The 15,759-nt window shown below is 42.0% G+C and overlaps 1 protein-coding gene across 21 annotated transcripts in view; it reads left to right on the forward strand.

Moving 5' to 3' along the window:
* NRXN1 (neurexin 1) overlaps positions 1-15,759 on the forward strand; it is a 1,123,636-nt gene that overhangs the window by 376,430 nt on the left and 731,447 nt on the right. For all 21 annotated transcript variants that reach the window (XM_074989537.1, XM_074989539.1, XM_074989548.1 and 18 more), the window contains one exon: positions 15,150-15,451. In XM_074989537.1, coding sequence (XP_074845638.1) covers positions 15,150-15,451 — 302 coding nt within the window. The remainder of the gene's footprint in view (positions 1-15,149; positions 15,452-15,759) is intronic.

Raw genomic sequence — 15,759 nt, forward strand, 5'->3', positions numbered from 1 at the left:
CTGTTTTCCATAACGAGGAAAAGGCGAGGGCTGCTGGGAAGCACAGTTATATTGTGTCATGGCCACAGGAGGCAGCCAGGGGCCAGAGATGAGGACTAAGACAGCTATAATTGTATTTGGGGCAGCAGAGGGCATGTAAGCTTCCTACTTGCTGCCTAGAGACGTCCTTACTGTGGCCAGCCCTGGGCAGCTGCCATGGCCTCTGCCCCAGCACTGTTGTGGACAGTCCTGAAGAGCTGCCCTCCTGCTGCTGCAAGGCCCAGGGGAGCTGTCCTCCAGTCAGTGCATCCCCACCACAGCCAGCCCAAGGGAGCCACCAACTGGAAAGTGCAGCCCCCCACTGCAGCCAGCTGTGGGGAGCCACTGTCCAGGAAGCGTAGCAACTACTGGCTTCTCCACCCACCACACACCTTGCCTCATGCGCTGAGCCCCTCCATACCCTCACTCCTGTACCTCCATGTCTCCAGCAACCTGCCCTGAGCCCCTCCTCACCCCCAAACACTGAATCCTGTACCCCCACACTAATCCACTGTCCTCAGCCCCTCCTCATCCCCCAATCCTAAATTCTGCATCCTCCACATCTCCAGCCCCCTGCCCTGAGTACCTCCTTAAGGACCTGTGTAACTCTGCCAGTATTTACATATTTAACAGTTAAAAAAAAAAATCTCCTGCCCATTTACATTTCATTAGCTTGGGCTCTACTGTAGATCTGTTAAGTTGTATACTAGCAGGGGTAGCCCAGCTTAGATGTGAGTAATGAACAGGACTCATTTCACGGTGCTAGTGAATTTATGTACATTTTCTTTATGTTTTATGTTTTTCCATCTTGCATTACTAGAATAGCTGTAAATGAAATTCTCTTTACAGAGGGAGAGAAGAGAGAGGCTACTTATCATATTGTTGTAGAACCAGTTTGTTTTCTGTCATCAGTGGCTGATCAGAGATGTAAAAAATATGCTGTGTTTCTGGGTTGCTGTAAGCAAACTCCGAGAAATGAAGGGCCTAACACTGTGTGGTGCTGAAGCCTTCTAAGTTCTTATTTTCCATAGGAGTTGCGGGTTATCTCCTTGTACGAGACTCTCTGTGCTCCGTCCTAAAGTCCTGAATCAAAGTCTATGGTGGCTAATGGAAAGACTCTGATTTCAGTGAACTTTGGATCAAGTCCAAAAGACTTGATTCTGCTTCCATTGAATTCAGTGGTAAAAGTTCCGCTGACTGCAATAGGCACTGGATCAGGTTCTAAGTGAGCAGCAAATGGGAAATGTACCTTTCTCTGCATTACAGGATGTTAATTAATAAAACATGTTTAGTGTCTGAGACCTATGTGGTAAACACGGATCAGGTATCTTTTTTTTGTTTACATGTAGACTTTATTATTCAAATATGCATCACTTTCTTAAGGGAGAGATTGTATAGGTTTCTCTATGAGGGAACTCAGAATGAAAATATGTTAGATTTAATTATTGATATTCCTATTACGTTGGTTTTCTATGCAGGTAATTACATTGTTACTGAAATGCAGCACTTGCACTAGTCACAGTTATTGCCGGGCAATTTTAATATTTTCTGTTCTGTAGGCAACATCAAGCCATAATTTAAAAAAACAAATATGATATTGCTAAGTATCCCTTATTGCCCTTTTAATATTATTCCATGAGCCCCTGTAGCACCAACATAGGAATGTGCATATATGTGTCCAGTAATATAGCAATCTTTAATATTTTATGGGTTTTAAACAAATATCTTGCCAGACAAGAGTAAAACATTTTTCTTCTTCAGATTACTAAATATTTGCTGTATGAATAAAAATAATGTATCTATACACTCATCCCTCGTTCAACAAGTACTTTACTAGTGAGTACTCAGGAAAACGAGGAATATCTATACTTACCTTTATTCACTATATGAGTGAATTTCTCCCGCTTATATGAGTGGGGTTCCTGGCCAGGGGGCACGGAGACCCCCGCAGCCCCGCAGCTGGAGCCTTCATCCTCCCTTCCCTCAGACATGCAGCTGTCTGACAGCCCTTAGGCTGGGGGAATAAAGGGAGAAGGCTCTTAGCCTGGCTCGTTCCCCTGCAATGGCGGGAACATGAAACTGACCAGCCATGAACTGATCAGTTTCCCGCCCCGCAAGCCATGGGGAGACTGGAACCAGCATGTCCCTGGTTCCCAGCTCCTGCCATTCTGGGAGCCAGGAAACTGACCAGACCTGGTGGTTACTGGCTCCACTCCCCTTGCAGGAAAATTCAAGTTATGCAGAGGTTGCAGGAGCAACTCCTGGGTAGCTCAAGGGTTTACTGTATTAGTCCCCACCCCACCTCCATCTGATCCACAGACCTCACGCTTGGCCAGGTTTTAAATCCCCCCGCAAGGTCCCAAACTCCCCCCAGCCTTAAACCCCCTCAAGCAGCCCCAAACCGACTCCAGCCTGAGACCCCCCAGCAACCCCAAACTGCCCCAAACTGACCCTAGTCTGAGACTCTCCCTGCAGCCCCAAACTTCCCCCAGTCTCAGACCCCCCCACATCCCTTAACAGCCCCAGCCTTAGACACTCCTCCTCCTCCCCCAGCATCTTCACCAGGGCTGCTAGGCTGGATGGCTCCCCCAGCCCTCCTGCTCCCAGCAATTAATTCAAGCGTTAAGGTTTCAGCACCTAGGCGTAAGGTAATTGCTGTCCCTAGTGATAGAGACAGCTGCCGTCTCCAGCAGCTATCACTATTGATAGAGATCTGCCTGAGGCAGCAGTGTTAAGAAATGGCAAATGGCTTCTCTAACAGCCACATGCAGCTGGGAACTGCCCAGCTGCTGAACTTTAACAAATCTAATGGGACCCATGTTTGGGTCCTGACACACAGATTGAGAATCCCTGCTTCCATACATAAACTACATCCTATTTCTGGTACCAAACCATTCAAATACATCAGAAAAGTACCTAAACTCAACTGGTTTATGTCAAGTTACATGCACTTGGAACGAATTGGAGACTTTTACATGTATTTTAATGGGAATGTAATGTCGCTCTTATGATTTTTTGCCTACAAGCGGAAATTTGGGAACCAATTATGCTCGTATAGTGAGGGATGAGTCTATATCTATATCTGTATCTATATCTATCTATTTTGCTCATTGCTTTTTCTATTTGTGATTCCATCTGGCTTTGGCCACAGTGTGTGGAATGCGATCAAAGAAGGTCTCTTAGTAAGCCTGATTCTGGCAGGTGCTGTACATAGCCACCAGATAGAAATCTTGTGAGAGCAGCACTGGAAATACACAACATAAGCTGCTGGTAATAATTAGCCATTCCACAAGCTATCAGAGACTCTTAAGAGTCACAAGACACACTGTGTGATTGTATGTGTACTCTTTAAAATGCAAGTTGCCACATGTAGTTTTGCTTGCATCTCCATGGATTTGTGGACAGGTTTTTCACTGTTTGTATGTGATAATGATTCTAATGACGGCACTGCACCTTTAAACTGGGAGTGGGGGAAGGTATTTGCATGGCTAGTCAAATGAAGGGGATAGTATTCTGTGGAGGTGGGCAGTGGAAATTGCTGCAGAAGGGGTCAGCAGTGGTCACTAAGTCATGCCCTAGGAATGCCAGATTTCAAAGGGACAAGCCTGAAGCCTCCTTTTTACATAACAGCAGGCTGAAGCAGGAAGGAGCAGAGCTCTTCAGAATGTCTCGCCCATAGCTCCATGCTGATGTGCTGCAGTTAGAGCCATTAACAATTCACTTTTGACATTTTCCCTGCTAAGAACGGGGGATAGCCCAGTCTGTCTGGAAGCAGAGCAAAGACAAAGGGGAACTGCCTACTTAGTGAGCTCTAAGGTTATGTCAAAACTTCCAGGAAGTTTGACGCTGCCATGGTTGATCTTCTGGAGTTCTGTTAAACACACCTGGCAGAGACATGGTAAATGGAGTTCACAGGGCGCTCACTTCACTGGTACTCCTGCCCCTCATTAGGAATAAGGGAAATCTATGGGAGCAAATGCAACAGAGACAGTGCAGAAGCTGGAATTAAGGTTCATCAACTCCGGCTACATAATTAATGTCATGGGAGTTGTGTGCCTTAATTCAAGCTTTTGCTTTTACTGTAGACCTACCCTAAGGAACATACTAGCCTGGAATATAGGTGGAAGGAGAAGGAACACAGCAAAATGCTCCACACTCATAAAAACCAAGCTGTGATACCTGGTTAGGGGCTGGTTTCAGGTTTTTGGTTTGGGATGCATTGTGGTTGAGCTATGTGGTTCAATAAAACAACAAAAACTGGAGGGAGGGGATTCTACAGAAGTGAACTCAGGGCAAGGTGGCGGGGCACTTCCAACAGCGGCCTGCCCAGAACTTGCAGGTTAACCTCCTGGGGCTTGGTGGTCAAATAGGCTCCAGGCTACTCTCACATGATTTTGTTATCTTTCCTGGGTATATACAGGCACAGAAGATGCCTTGCCTCATTTTGCTCACAGAAAGCCTGCAAGGTTGGTTCTGCCCTGTGGCATTTGGTTCACAGTCTTTGCAGTCTGGGATGACGACAACGGTGGCACAGGCAACTCTGACAAGTGAGCACTGGCATTTGAAAGCTTCCACTGTGAATGTGCCATCTCAGGTGGTCGGTCACCTTTAATGTGTTATCAAAACAAAAAGCAGTCAAGTAGCACTTTAAAGACTAGCAAAATAATTTATTAGGTGAGCTTTTGTGGGACAGACCCACTTCTTCAGACCACAGCCAGACCAGAACAGACTCAATATTTAAGACACAGAGAACCAAAAACAGTAAGCAAGGAGGACAAATCAGAAAAAAATGAAGGTGAGCAAATCAGAGAGTTCACCCCTCCACTCGCTGATTTGCTCACCTGGATCATTTTTTTCTGATTTGTCCTCTTTGATTACTGTTTTTGGTTCTCTGTGCCTTAAATATTGAGTCTGTTCTGGTCTGGCTGTGGTCTGAAGAAGTGGGTCTGTCCCACGAAAGCTCACCTAATAAATTATTTTGCTAGTCTTTAAAGTGCTACTTGACTGCTTTTTGTTTTGATAGTGTATAGACTAGCACAGCACCCTGTCTTTAATGTGTTGTGATTCTATTCTGGATGTTAGCAGACTGGCCATGGAGGTGATGGGGTGGATCTGTGGTTCTGGATTTTTTTTTTTAATGCGTGTAATCAGAGGACCCAGTTGCCTTCCAATTTGGCAAATGGGGTTCAGGGACAGAGCAAGTTTTCCCTTGCATAGAAGCAAAAGTATGTCAGTGGACCACCTTGTGCCACTGCTGCACATGGAGGAGCCTGTCAGCAGTCACCAGCAGAATGTGGCCAGCACTGGGGACCGCTAACTGGGGACTGTGCAAAGGAGTTCAGTTACTGCCCCCAGCAGCAACACAACAAAAATAAGTAAATAAAAAAAGGGAATTAATGCCTCTAATGTTTTCAGACATCCGTTTGTGTAGCATCTGCTGGGAGCCAGGAAGTGCCACCTAGGTGGACAACGCTCAACACATTTTAATGGCATGGGGTGGCGTGAGGTGAGCAAATTCTTGCGGTCATAGAAGGCTCAACAATTTGAGCATCCTGGGTCTCCAGATCATTTAGGGTGGGTGGAGTTCCCCACTAAAGCTTTGGAGTCCATTTGTTTTGGACAATATAGAAGAGGATCAGTAATTAGTGTCTGGGAACAAAATTGGGTTGTGTCAGGAGTCACCCAAGCTAAGTGCTGATGCTTCCTTATGATAGATGTCCGTTGCAGGTCCACTGGCCAGATAAAGGCTTGGAAAGAAACTTAAAAAGAGGCGGTAAGGAATAAATGCCGGGGGGGCGGGGGTTGAAGACTTCTGTAGCTGGTAGGGCAGGGAGCCAACTCCCTCATTCTCATAACCCACCTTAATCTCCTACAAGGGGGGTGGATGGTAAAGTCCCAACAATAGATTTGCTGAAGGGGCTTTGATGGAAAAAGAGGGGAGCTTGTAAAAGCACCTGGATAATTATGGAATAAATCTGAGGTTACCTGCACTGTATACTTTATGTGCTGGGTAGTCCCAACCATCTAATAATGAAGCTGTGGCTTGATTAAACCCTTGTCAAATGTCTCTTATCCTTCTGTCGGTATGGCCAGACAACCAGAATATGGTCCAGTAGCTAGACTTTGGGGCAGATACTCTATAGAGTCACTGAACAGAAATACTTAATTAAAAGAACACTGTGTTCATGGGCATACTTGTTGTAGTTGTTTCCCATGTGAGCATTTGTTCAGTAAAAGCAGTGTGTAATATAGTTGTTGGTCTGCCTTGCACTATGGTAACCTCAAAAAAAACAACAACCCCAAACACACACCCAAAAACCAAAACCTCCGCTTTGAAGTTTCCAATCTTTGTATCTTAAACATTAAACACAGAATTCAGATGTATGAGCTTCATTGCAATTGCAGTAGTTGTGAAAGTAGAGTTGTGAAAGTCATAGGGCTGCTGTGCCCACAGTTGGATGTGGACTGAAGTAGCAATAAATGTTTCATTTCACTCCAGGAAAGAGTTAGAGAGACTGCTAAAGCCACAGGATATGACATCTGAGTTACTTGTTACTCTCCCATTCCTCTGTTTGCTAACCTTACCATACCCTTTCAGCCAGCCCTTAACTGGTAAAACAATGAATTGCAAATATAATAGAACTTGTGGGCCTGGTTACGCTTTCGAAACAGTGTAAATCAGTAGTAGCTCAATCCAACTCAGTGTGCCAGTAGTTACACCATAGCTGTAATCCCTTATTTTGTTGTGGTTGTTGTTTTTGTTGTTTTTGTTTTACAATTCAGTGCATGTACATACAGCAAAATAAAATCCATTTTAGATTTCCCTTAAGCCTCTCACTAAGGGCTTGGCATAGGTAAATTCCTGAGCAGGTTGCATTCTGAGGAACAGCTGCAAATTTAAGCAACCCTTTTTAAAGAAACGAATGAAATGTCGGTCCCCAGTGAATAGTTCAGCCATCTTGTCATCATGCCCCTGTTACTGTTTGGAAATTTCAAGGCTGTATTTTTCTCATGTTTTTTAACCCCTCTTTCTGCAGAGCCTTCATTATTTACTTTAATTTTAACATTGCATTTTTTGTTCATTTTCCTCTAATTTTGCTTAAGTATTTATTTTCTATTACCAACATTTTGGTTTTAATGCCTATTACCTACTGCGTGTTTAAGAAAAAAACAACATCCATTTATTTAATTTTTATGAAGAAGAAATATATTCCACATCAAGGTAATTCATTAATGATCTGTTAACAAATGTGGAATTCTGTTCTTTTTTGGTCCATGCTTTAAGACAAATGAAATAAAACAAGAAACTGAAATAGTTAGATTTGCAAACAATTTTTGCTATCATATACTTTGTCGTTTTCCTGATATGTGTGTTCCCATTACTTTAGTAAAAGCCAACACCAGAAGTCAGCTGTTTGGTCAGGTTCAGTTGTGCCTTTTTTGGGTATCGGCTGGCATAAAGCAGGTTACAGAGCTGCTTTCCATAGAATGCTTCATTGGCACAGTTTGTTTTGTAATTAAGCCTAACTGATGAACACAAGCATTTTTTGCTTCACTCATGAAAATAAAATACCCACAATATTCACTTGTATTTTGGGGCCATGGGTATAGTTATATTCAACCTCTTTGACCTTATAACTGGAGCACTAAGCCCAGTTACCAGTAACATTTGAGTTCACCAAGGAAAGATCTAGGAAATGGACTTCACATCATTCCGTTGTGTCTTTCTCTTCCCAAATGTAGCAGCAGTAGATGATGGAGGGTAAGACACTGAAACTACCTCACAGTCCATATCATGCACATTTATCACTGTCTCACAGTGCTATGTTGTTCCATATAGATGCTGAAGTTAGTTGTGATGACAAAACGTGCAGAACTTGATCTGATGTTGTTGTACTAAATCGATGCTCAGCAGCCTTTATCGCCTCGTGGCACACTATAGCACTTGTTATAATGTCACCGTGCACCCAATATATATAATCCAATCCCCTTCCCCAGAGCCAGGCACCCGCTGCTCCCCACTCTAACCCCTCCTCCAGAGCCAGGAACCCCCCTGTCCCCTGGTATAACCCAGTCCCCCACCATTCCCCCAGAACCAGGCACCCCCAGCCCCCCACTATAACCCAGTTCCCCGCCCCTCTCCCAGAGCCAGAAACCCCCATCTCCCCCCCCCCCAACTCTAATTCAATGCTAATGACTCAGCAGAGCGGCTGCCACTGCCACTGCTGCTGCTGCAGCCCCAAAGCTGTCACCACCACCATGCGTTTCTCCCACCAAATGGTGGGGCTCATGCACAGAGCAGCAGACAGCGCTCCCAGCACACACCTCTGAGGAACCCTAAGCACCACTTCACGGCAGACCAGTGTGGCACGTCACTCCGATTGCAGATCACTGTACTAAATGACACAGCTAGATTAGGTGCCTGGTAGAGCGGCAAAAAACTCAGCTCACTACTGAGCTGAAGTAACTGAGATAACAAGTAACTCAGCTCAGTCTCTGATGATTTCTATTTTCTTGTATTTTTTAGGTATGGTAGGATTAAATGAGGTCTCCTGACTCTCATCTACATAGACTTGTTATGAGATAGTGTCTATCTTTGTAAATTGAGTTCTGAGATGATTTTATTATGGTTTTTGTTATATTTTTTACGCTGAAAGGGAGAAAAGTGTGAAAGAGCTGAAGTACTGGGACTTGAAAAAATTCTGCCTCTTAAACTTAATTTCAGTTCTGTCATTATGTGACTGTCATCTCATGTTTTCTGTAGTGGAAATGCTTGAGATGTCTAACTCACAGAGGTAAATGAGGTTAACTGATGAGTAGTAGACTTCCATACAATAAAAAGAAAGGCTTTTTTGTTTGTTTTGTTTTGTTTAAATAAAGCAACCAAAGAAAAAACAAACCCTGCCCCACATTAATTGTTCTTCATTCAAAACACATACAAAGGACAACATGGCATGTACTTAGTCAAATGGAAGGAGGAATTGTGATATTATTTCTGTAAAGCTGCATTAGTGCAGCTGAAGAAAGATCATTAAGCCTATCTACTGTTAATGGCTGATCAATGATGTCATTACCCAGAGCTGCTGCAGAACTCATTACAGCAACCTCAAGGAATGGGAACAAATTCAAAAACCAAAACTGAATTCTGTTGAGGGCATAATCCATTGCAGTATTGATTGAGGGAGAAGCTGTAGGAGAATAAGAATTCAAACAATTACCTTCAATGATTTTACTGAAAGGCCACCCCATGGGACACATTAAACAGATGTGTTTCAGTCAGGGCTGCACTGATTTGAGCTTTCCAATGACAATTCAAGCTGCTTTTTCTCAACAAAAAAAAAAAAAAAGTAAAGTTGCTGATTTGGCATTTTATTTTCTTTCTGAAGGAAAATTACATTAAATTAAGATTTATTTTTATATATTTAAGGAAAGTTGTGATAGGCCTGAAAACACTTTAACTTCTTGAAAGCTTTTCCAAAGTTGTGTAACCTGCATCTGTTTACATTGGCAGATTATAAAGATTTTTCAGAATTCCAAGTTCAAGTGAGTACCCTTATTTTTTGTGCACCCCTTTTTGTGCACGTATAAAATATACATCATTTGCTAGAGATAATTTGTAGTGTATAAGGTGCACTCATACGCTGTCCTGCATACTTTGCAAGTTACATCTTATGAAATATTCAGTATTTCTAAGGAATTAGTCATATGGTATGTATATGACACAAATTGATACATGAGGAACTTCTCTCTCAAAAATATGTGTAGTGCTCTCTTACTACGGTTCCGCTCTAAACAGGCTTCCATACGTCAATATCAAACTAATTTGTTTGTACATTGTACTCATTTATTAAATATGTATTAAATGAGATCTATAGAATGCCTGCCATCTATTTTCTAATGCAATAAAGTCTCAGGAGATGCATTTTTGTAGATTTCATTGTGCACAGTGAGTCATATTCTCCCTTTCCCACCCCTCTCTGTGAAACTTGTGATGAGTCCAATACATGCCACAAGCAGTGCATGTTTTTTGCTCTGCCTCTTGGATTGTGATTTGAATCAGAATTTTTTTAAGCCCTAATGAACCGGTACAGCATATTGTATGTATTTCATTCTATCACCAGTGTCTGACACACTAGGCGAGGAGTGGGCAGACTTGGTATTTGCTCTTATTGCTTGCTGCATTTTGGACTGTGCAAGAAATTAAAGGTATTAGTTAAAGAAATACAAAAGGACAACTTTTCCCCTTCAGTAGTCCAATGAAGCCCCTCCACATTGCAGCTATAGGTGTATCTGAAGGAAAAAGTTGTTTTCCACTGAGTGACATGAATTCAACTCCTATTGAACTGATTTCTCGGGTTCTAACTGTAGCAGTTGCAGTTATATGACTGAGGGGGAAATTGACTCAGATGAGGTTGAAAGAGGCTGTGATATGTGTTACATGCATAAAGCTAATTGCTGCCAAAATATATTCTGACATTAGTAGCAATTGGCCTTAAATATGATATATCATCGGGGAAATCCACTTAAGCGAATGTGTCAATACAAGTATTTTTTTTTAAAAAAGTGAAGAAATTAAAGCAAAGGGTGAACAATGTATAAACTTAATACTGTAAATCAGGGATGGGGAAATCTAAGCTTGTCTTCATCCAGCCCAAAACATTTGTGGATTTCCACCATGCCCTCAGCAGGGCTCAGACTAGCAGGGGGAGAGGGCAGTTCTCCACATTGCAGGGAGGTGCTCCCTGGAGACACCACCCCCCCACTTCACCCCTATTGGCCAGTAATCACAGCCTATGAAAACCACGGGGGGCGGTGCCTGCAGGGAGTGCTTCTGTGAAGCTTTGAGAGAGACAAAGTATCTATGCTCCCCTCAGGTAGGTGTCCCCATCCCCTGCAACTTCGCCTCCTGCCCATACCTGCACCCTGCTCTTGCACCTTCCCTCCTACCTAGACTCCACATAGCCAGCCCACTCCAGACCCTCCCTCCCTCTCACCCAGACTCACATGCCCCCAGACTGCTCTTCTGTCATATCTCTCCCCCAGATCCCTCACCTCTCTGCTCTTACACCCTAGCTCCTACTCAGTCCCTGTAGCCCAAACTGCACACACTCACTCCCATCCAAACACCATACCCTCACTCTTAGCCCACTTCTGCCAGGTCAGTGAGGGTTTGTTTGTTTGTTTTCTTTTGCTTCTCACTTCTGTGTGGCCCTGGAATGATTTTCTTTTTCCTGTAGGTCAGTTGCCCTGTCCTAAAAAAGGTTAAAATGGAAACTTCTGGGAATTTTGTAAATTGTATAATAAAATAGTATGTGCATCTTATATCCAATTCTGTTCATGGGACCAATTCTCTACCAGTCTGAGCATTATAGCCACAACTTCGTGAAATTTGTTTTGGGAATAAGGGAATTTTGAAGTTTGAGGTTTATTTGGAAGTGCCCATGTCTACCTGGCCAGTTTGCATTTCAAAAACAGCACTTTAGAAGTGTGACTGACTGGCGTTATGCTAATTAGGCGCTGAATATTCATATCGGCACTTCATTTACCGGTTCTGATGTGTGTCATTTAAATGCCCCTTCCGAAAGAGAGGGGTATGGGTAGACACATCCTAAAGGATATATACATAGAAGACATTTAGTCTTTTAAAAATTCATTTTGATTTATTCTGATCCCACACAACTTACTGATAAGATTCCCTTGAAGCCAACTGAAGAGAAATGGTAACATTGATCTTTCCATTTCTGGCTGACTGATTTTCTCAGCACAGTCTGCATCCTTAGGGATGATGGCAAATCCTTGTCAGATGATATTTCCCATTCATATTGACAGTTAGCTCCTGCCTGTGGAAGTGATTTGGGCTTCCTCCATGAAGGTATTAACTCTCTGGGCTTTATAGTGCCGTGCATTTTTTTTTTTTAATTATCAAGCAACCCATTTCTTGATGTATTTCTCCTGCTTTTTGTTTATCAGTGAATGCCTGCAATAGTAAGTTGCCAGTGTGATAAATGCAATCAAATGGTATCTGTGAAACAGGAAATATTATGCCCAGTTTGGAACTTCATGCCATGTCAGTCTGACCCCCTATTTGAGCGATGCACTCCGTGAAGGCAAAATTAGCCTAGGAAAAGATTCTTCTGTGTGTATGTTAAGCAGAATCACGCATGAGCTTCAGATGGATCCTTGTGCTCTTACTCATGACCTTGTAGGACTTGTTCACCATCACCTGGTATTTGGTTCACCTCCTTATTTGGACAGATCATTACCTATATATAACAAAACTTCACTTCTTCCTTGATCTATACCTTGAAACAGGGAGTCTGTATGTCTTACACTGGGACAGGAAATGAGCCAAAGCTATCTGTATTTTATAATTTCTATTAGTATCTGAGCACCTCACAATCTGTAATGTATTTATCTTGGCACCAGTGTGTGATGGACAACTAGAAGTAGCTCCGTTTCACAGATGGTGAACATATGTACAGAGAGACTAATGACTAGATTTACAAACAGTTTCAGATGCATAAACGCTACTCCAAGCACCTAAATCCCAGAATCAAGCCAGACTGGGATTCACACAGGCCAGCTCAGCTGCTTCTGAACACTGTAGGCGCATAAACTTGCTTGGTACTTAAATGTTTGCTGTGTAAATTCCCACCCATGTGTGCAGAGCTGCAATAACTGAACACTGGCATTTCTCCAGCTACCTCATTGTGAGCTCGGGGAACTCACATAAAATGCCCCTCCCCCATGGGAGCTGAGCTGGAGGAGGTTCTCACTCATAATTTTCATTTCAGTAATTAGGATGAATCAGAAGGGATGTGGGAGATGGTCACATCAATTCCCTCCTGACCTGAGGAGGGAAGGGGATGTGAACAGTCTCCTCTCATTTAGACAGAAGGTTCTGTGAAGATGGGAATTAGGAGTTGGAGAAGTTCTTAGGCCTTCTCTTCAAAACCTCCCATTGGCTAGTTTAGTCAGGAAGCTTCCTCATGGGCTGCCTTTTATGAATTCCATTTGGAGCTTCCTAGCTCTCCCCATTCATTGCACAGAAAGCTGGAATGTCCAACTCGGGTTTTATCAATCCTAGTGATTTTTGGGTGCCTGGAAGTGGATCCCAAACTCCTTTGTGAATGTAACCCTAAAAGTGGGTTGCTCAAGGTGACAGAGAGAAAGTCTATGGTGATGCAAGAAATTGAACCTCAGTCCCTCAAGTACTAACATCCTAACCATTGCACCGTCCTAAGCGCCAAATGACCTGACCTCCTTTTGTATAAAATACAGTGTGAAACTCACCAGCAGTATTTATTTATGTGAGGAAGGACTAGGAGTCCAGAGACTCGGCTTCTGTTTCTTCCCCTTACCACAGACTTTCTATGTGTACTTGAGCAGCTCACTTAGAACATAATTTTCAAAGAAACTGAAAACAACCTGAAAAGTCTACAGAGAGACAATGCAAATGCAAGTTTGTCCTTTAATCATTCTGTGTTCAGGTTTTATCTACAAAAATGGGTGATACTTTCTCCACAGAGAGTTTGTGAAGCTAGGTTAATTAAGTTTGATAAAGTTCTTTAAGAATTCTGAATAGATGTTCCTATATGGATGCAAATATTATTATATAGAATCTGATAGGCTATATCAGTTAATATGAAACCTCTGTGAAACCTCTCTTGAGAGCCGCTCTCCTCACCCCAAAAATATTCAATTTTCATCCGTGTTTATATAATGGCAAAGGGGAAGAATGGTGAAGAAATTTTTAATTTACATTGTATTAGCCTCTGATGCAGTCACCCTTTTGCCATATTTTTACAGCCAAATCGTGTGTTACTATAATACAAGATGAGTGAAAGGATTTCCTTTGATTGATGAAGGCTTTTTTCTTCAAAAATATGATGTCCAATCTCTTGTTTTTTAAGTGGTAATTTTTTCATGACGAGGAAGTTCTTTCCTCCTCTGTATCATGTGCTTTGCCTGTTGAGAGAGAGAGAGAGGGAGAGAGAGAGAGAGAAATACTAGCCTGTTGTATCTGAAAGTATTTTGGAGTACAAATGACAATTGGCCATTGAAGTAAAAGGGCTGACTTGATGTATTAAACATGGTTGAATCTTCTGAATCTGTTTTTCCACTGCATTGCAAATGATGAAAATGGACGTAAACGTTATATTAGAATTCTGCTCTCATTTACACAGTGTAGATGTTTTATACTTGCTTTGGACTAACTTTGCACATGTGTAAATGACTTTACGCAGAGAAAAGGGGTAGAGAATCATAGTATGAAGTTCTGGCTCGAATGAAGTCCAGGTCACAAACCCCATTATTGTTAACAAGGCAAGATTCCACCATAGTTTCTAGTAAAATACATGAATTGTATCTCAGAAATGCCAGGTATATTTTTTTCTCAAAGATATCATCTGCACTAGGAAAATGCATTCTAAAAACATGTTCCATAACACATCTTCACTAACATGATTTTAAATACAATTTTGTTCTTAGTATGAATAGGGACAGACATGTTTAAAAGCTAGGTGGCTGGTCACAGTTTAACTGGAGGAGATCTTAGCATTTAACCAAACTAACATGTTTCTGAAACTGGATTGTCTCTTTGTATGCTAGATGCTCAGTTGTGTTCATCATCATTAGTCAAATAGTGTAAATGTGTTCTAACTTGATACTATATTCCCAGTACAGATGTGGGCACTGAAAGTTCCTTTTGTAGTATTTTGGACCTGCAAAGGGATATTCAGAAAAGTTAAGGTGAATCTTCCTGCGAAGGAGAAATCTCAGTGAACTAAGGCCACTTCTCTCCTTGAATAAAAGCATGCACAAGAGAGTTTAATGTTCTTTAATTTATATGAATTGACTGCGCACCTTTAGTTGATTCATTTTAACTTTGTGGAGTGTACCTTGTAGACACAACCTTAGAAAAGTGATTTAATTTGAACGAAGTGCTTGATTGAGCTGTTTCTCCTATTTTTTTAAAATAGATTTTAAGCACTGCAAATACTTGTTACCTTGTATGAAATAGTAGTTATAGGTGATGACGCTAAAGTTAACTATAAAAAGGCTGGTGTTCATTATTTTTATTATTAAGTTCCAGAGGTTTTTAATTTTTTCCCCCTTTTTCTTTTGGTCAGGAAAAGAAGAATATATTGCAACATTCAAAGGATCGGAATACTTCTGCTATGATTTGTCCCAGAACCCTATCCAGAGCAGTAGTGATGAAATAACGCTATCATTTAAAACGCTCCAGAGGAACGGACTGATGCTTCATACAGGAAAATCAGCTGATTATGTCAATCTTGCACTGAAAAATGGAGCTGTCTCCTTGGTCATTAATTTGGGCTCAGGGGCCTTTGAAGCACTAGTGGAACCTGTGAATGGGAAATTTAATGACAATGCCTGGCATGATGTGAAAGTAACCAGGAATCTGCGTCAGGTAACAGTACAATGGATACACGAATAACTGACTGTTTCTGCTACAGCTAAATGTGTGATGATTTGCAGTCTGAACAATGTGACATTGGATGTTTAGCAGACATTTAAAAATAGCTTTTATGTACACACATAGGGATATTCCTGCCACACTTGAGCAGGGGCATATCTAGAAAGTAGTGGTGGCAAGAGGCTGTTTAAATTAGACAATATAATAGTCAGATATTTCAAAAAGACCAGGCATCATGCACATATTTCTCTTGTACAATTTGCGACCCTTCCAGCCTTATATTAATCACTGTTCCACACTGG

This window comes from Carettochelys insculpta, chromosome 3 (genome assembly GCF_033958435.1).
Source record: "Carettochelys insculpta isolate YL-2023 chromosome 3, ASM3395843v1, whole genome shotgun sequence".
Classification (NCBI taxonomy): domain Eukaryota; kingdom Metazoa; phylum Chordata; order Testudines; family Carettochelyidae; genus Carettochelys; species Carettochelys insculpta.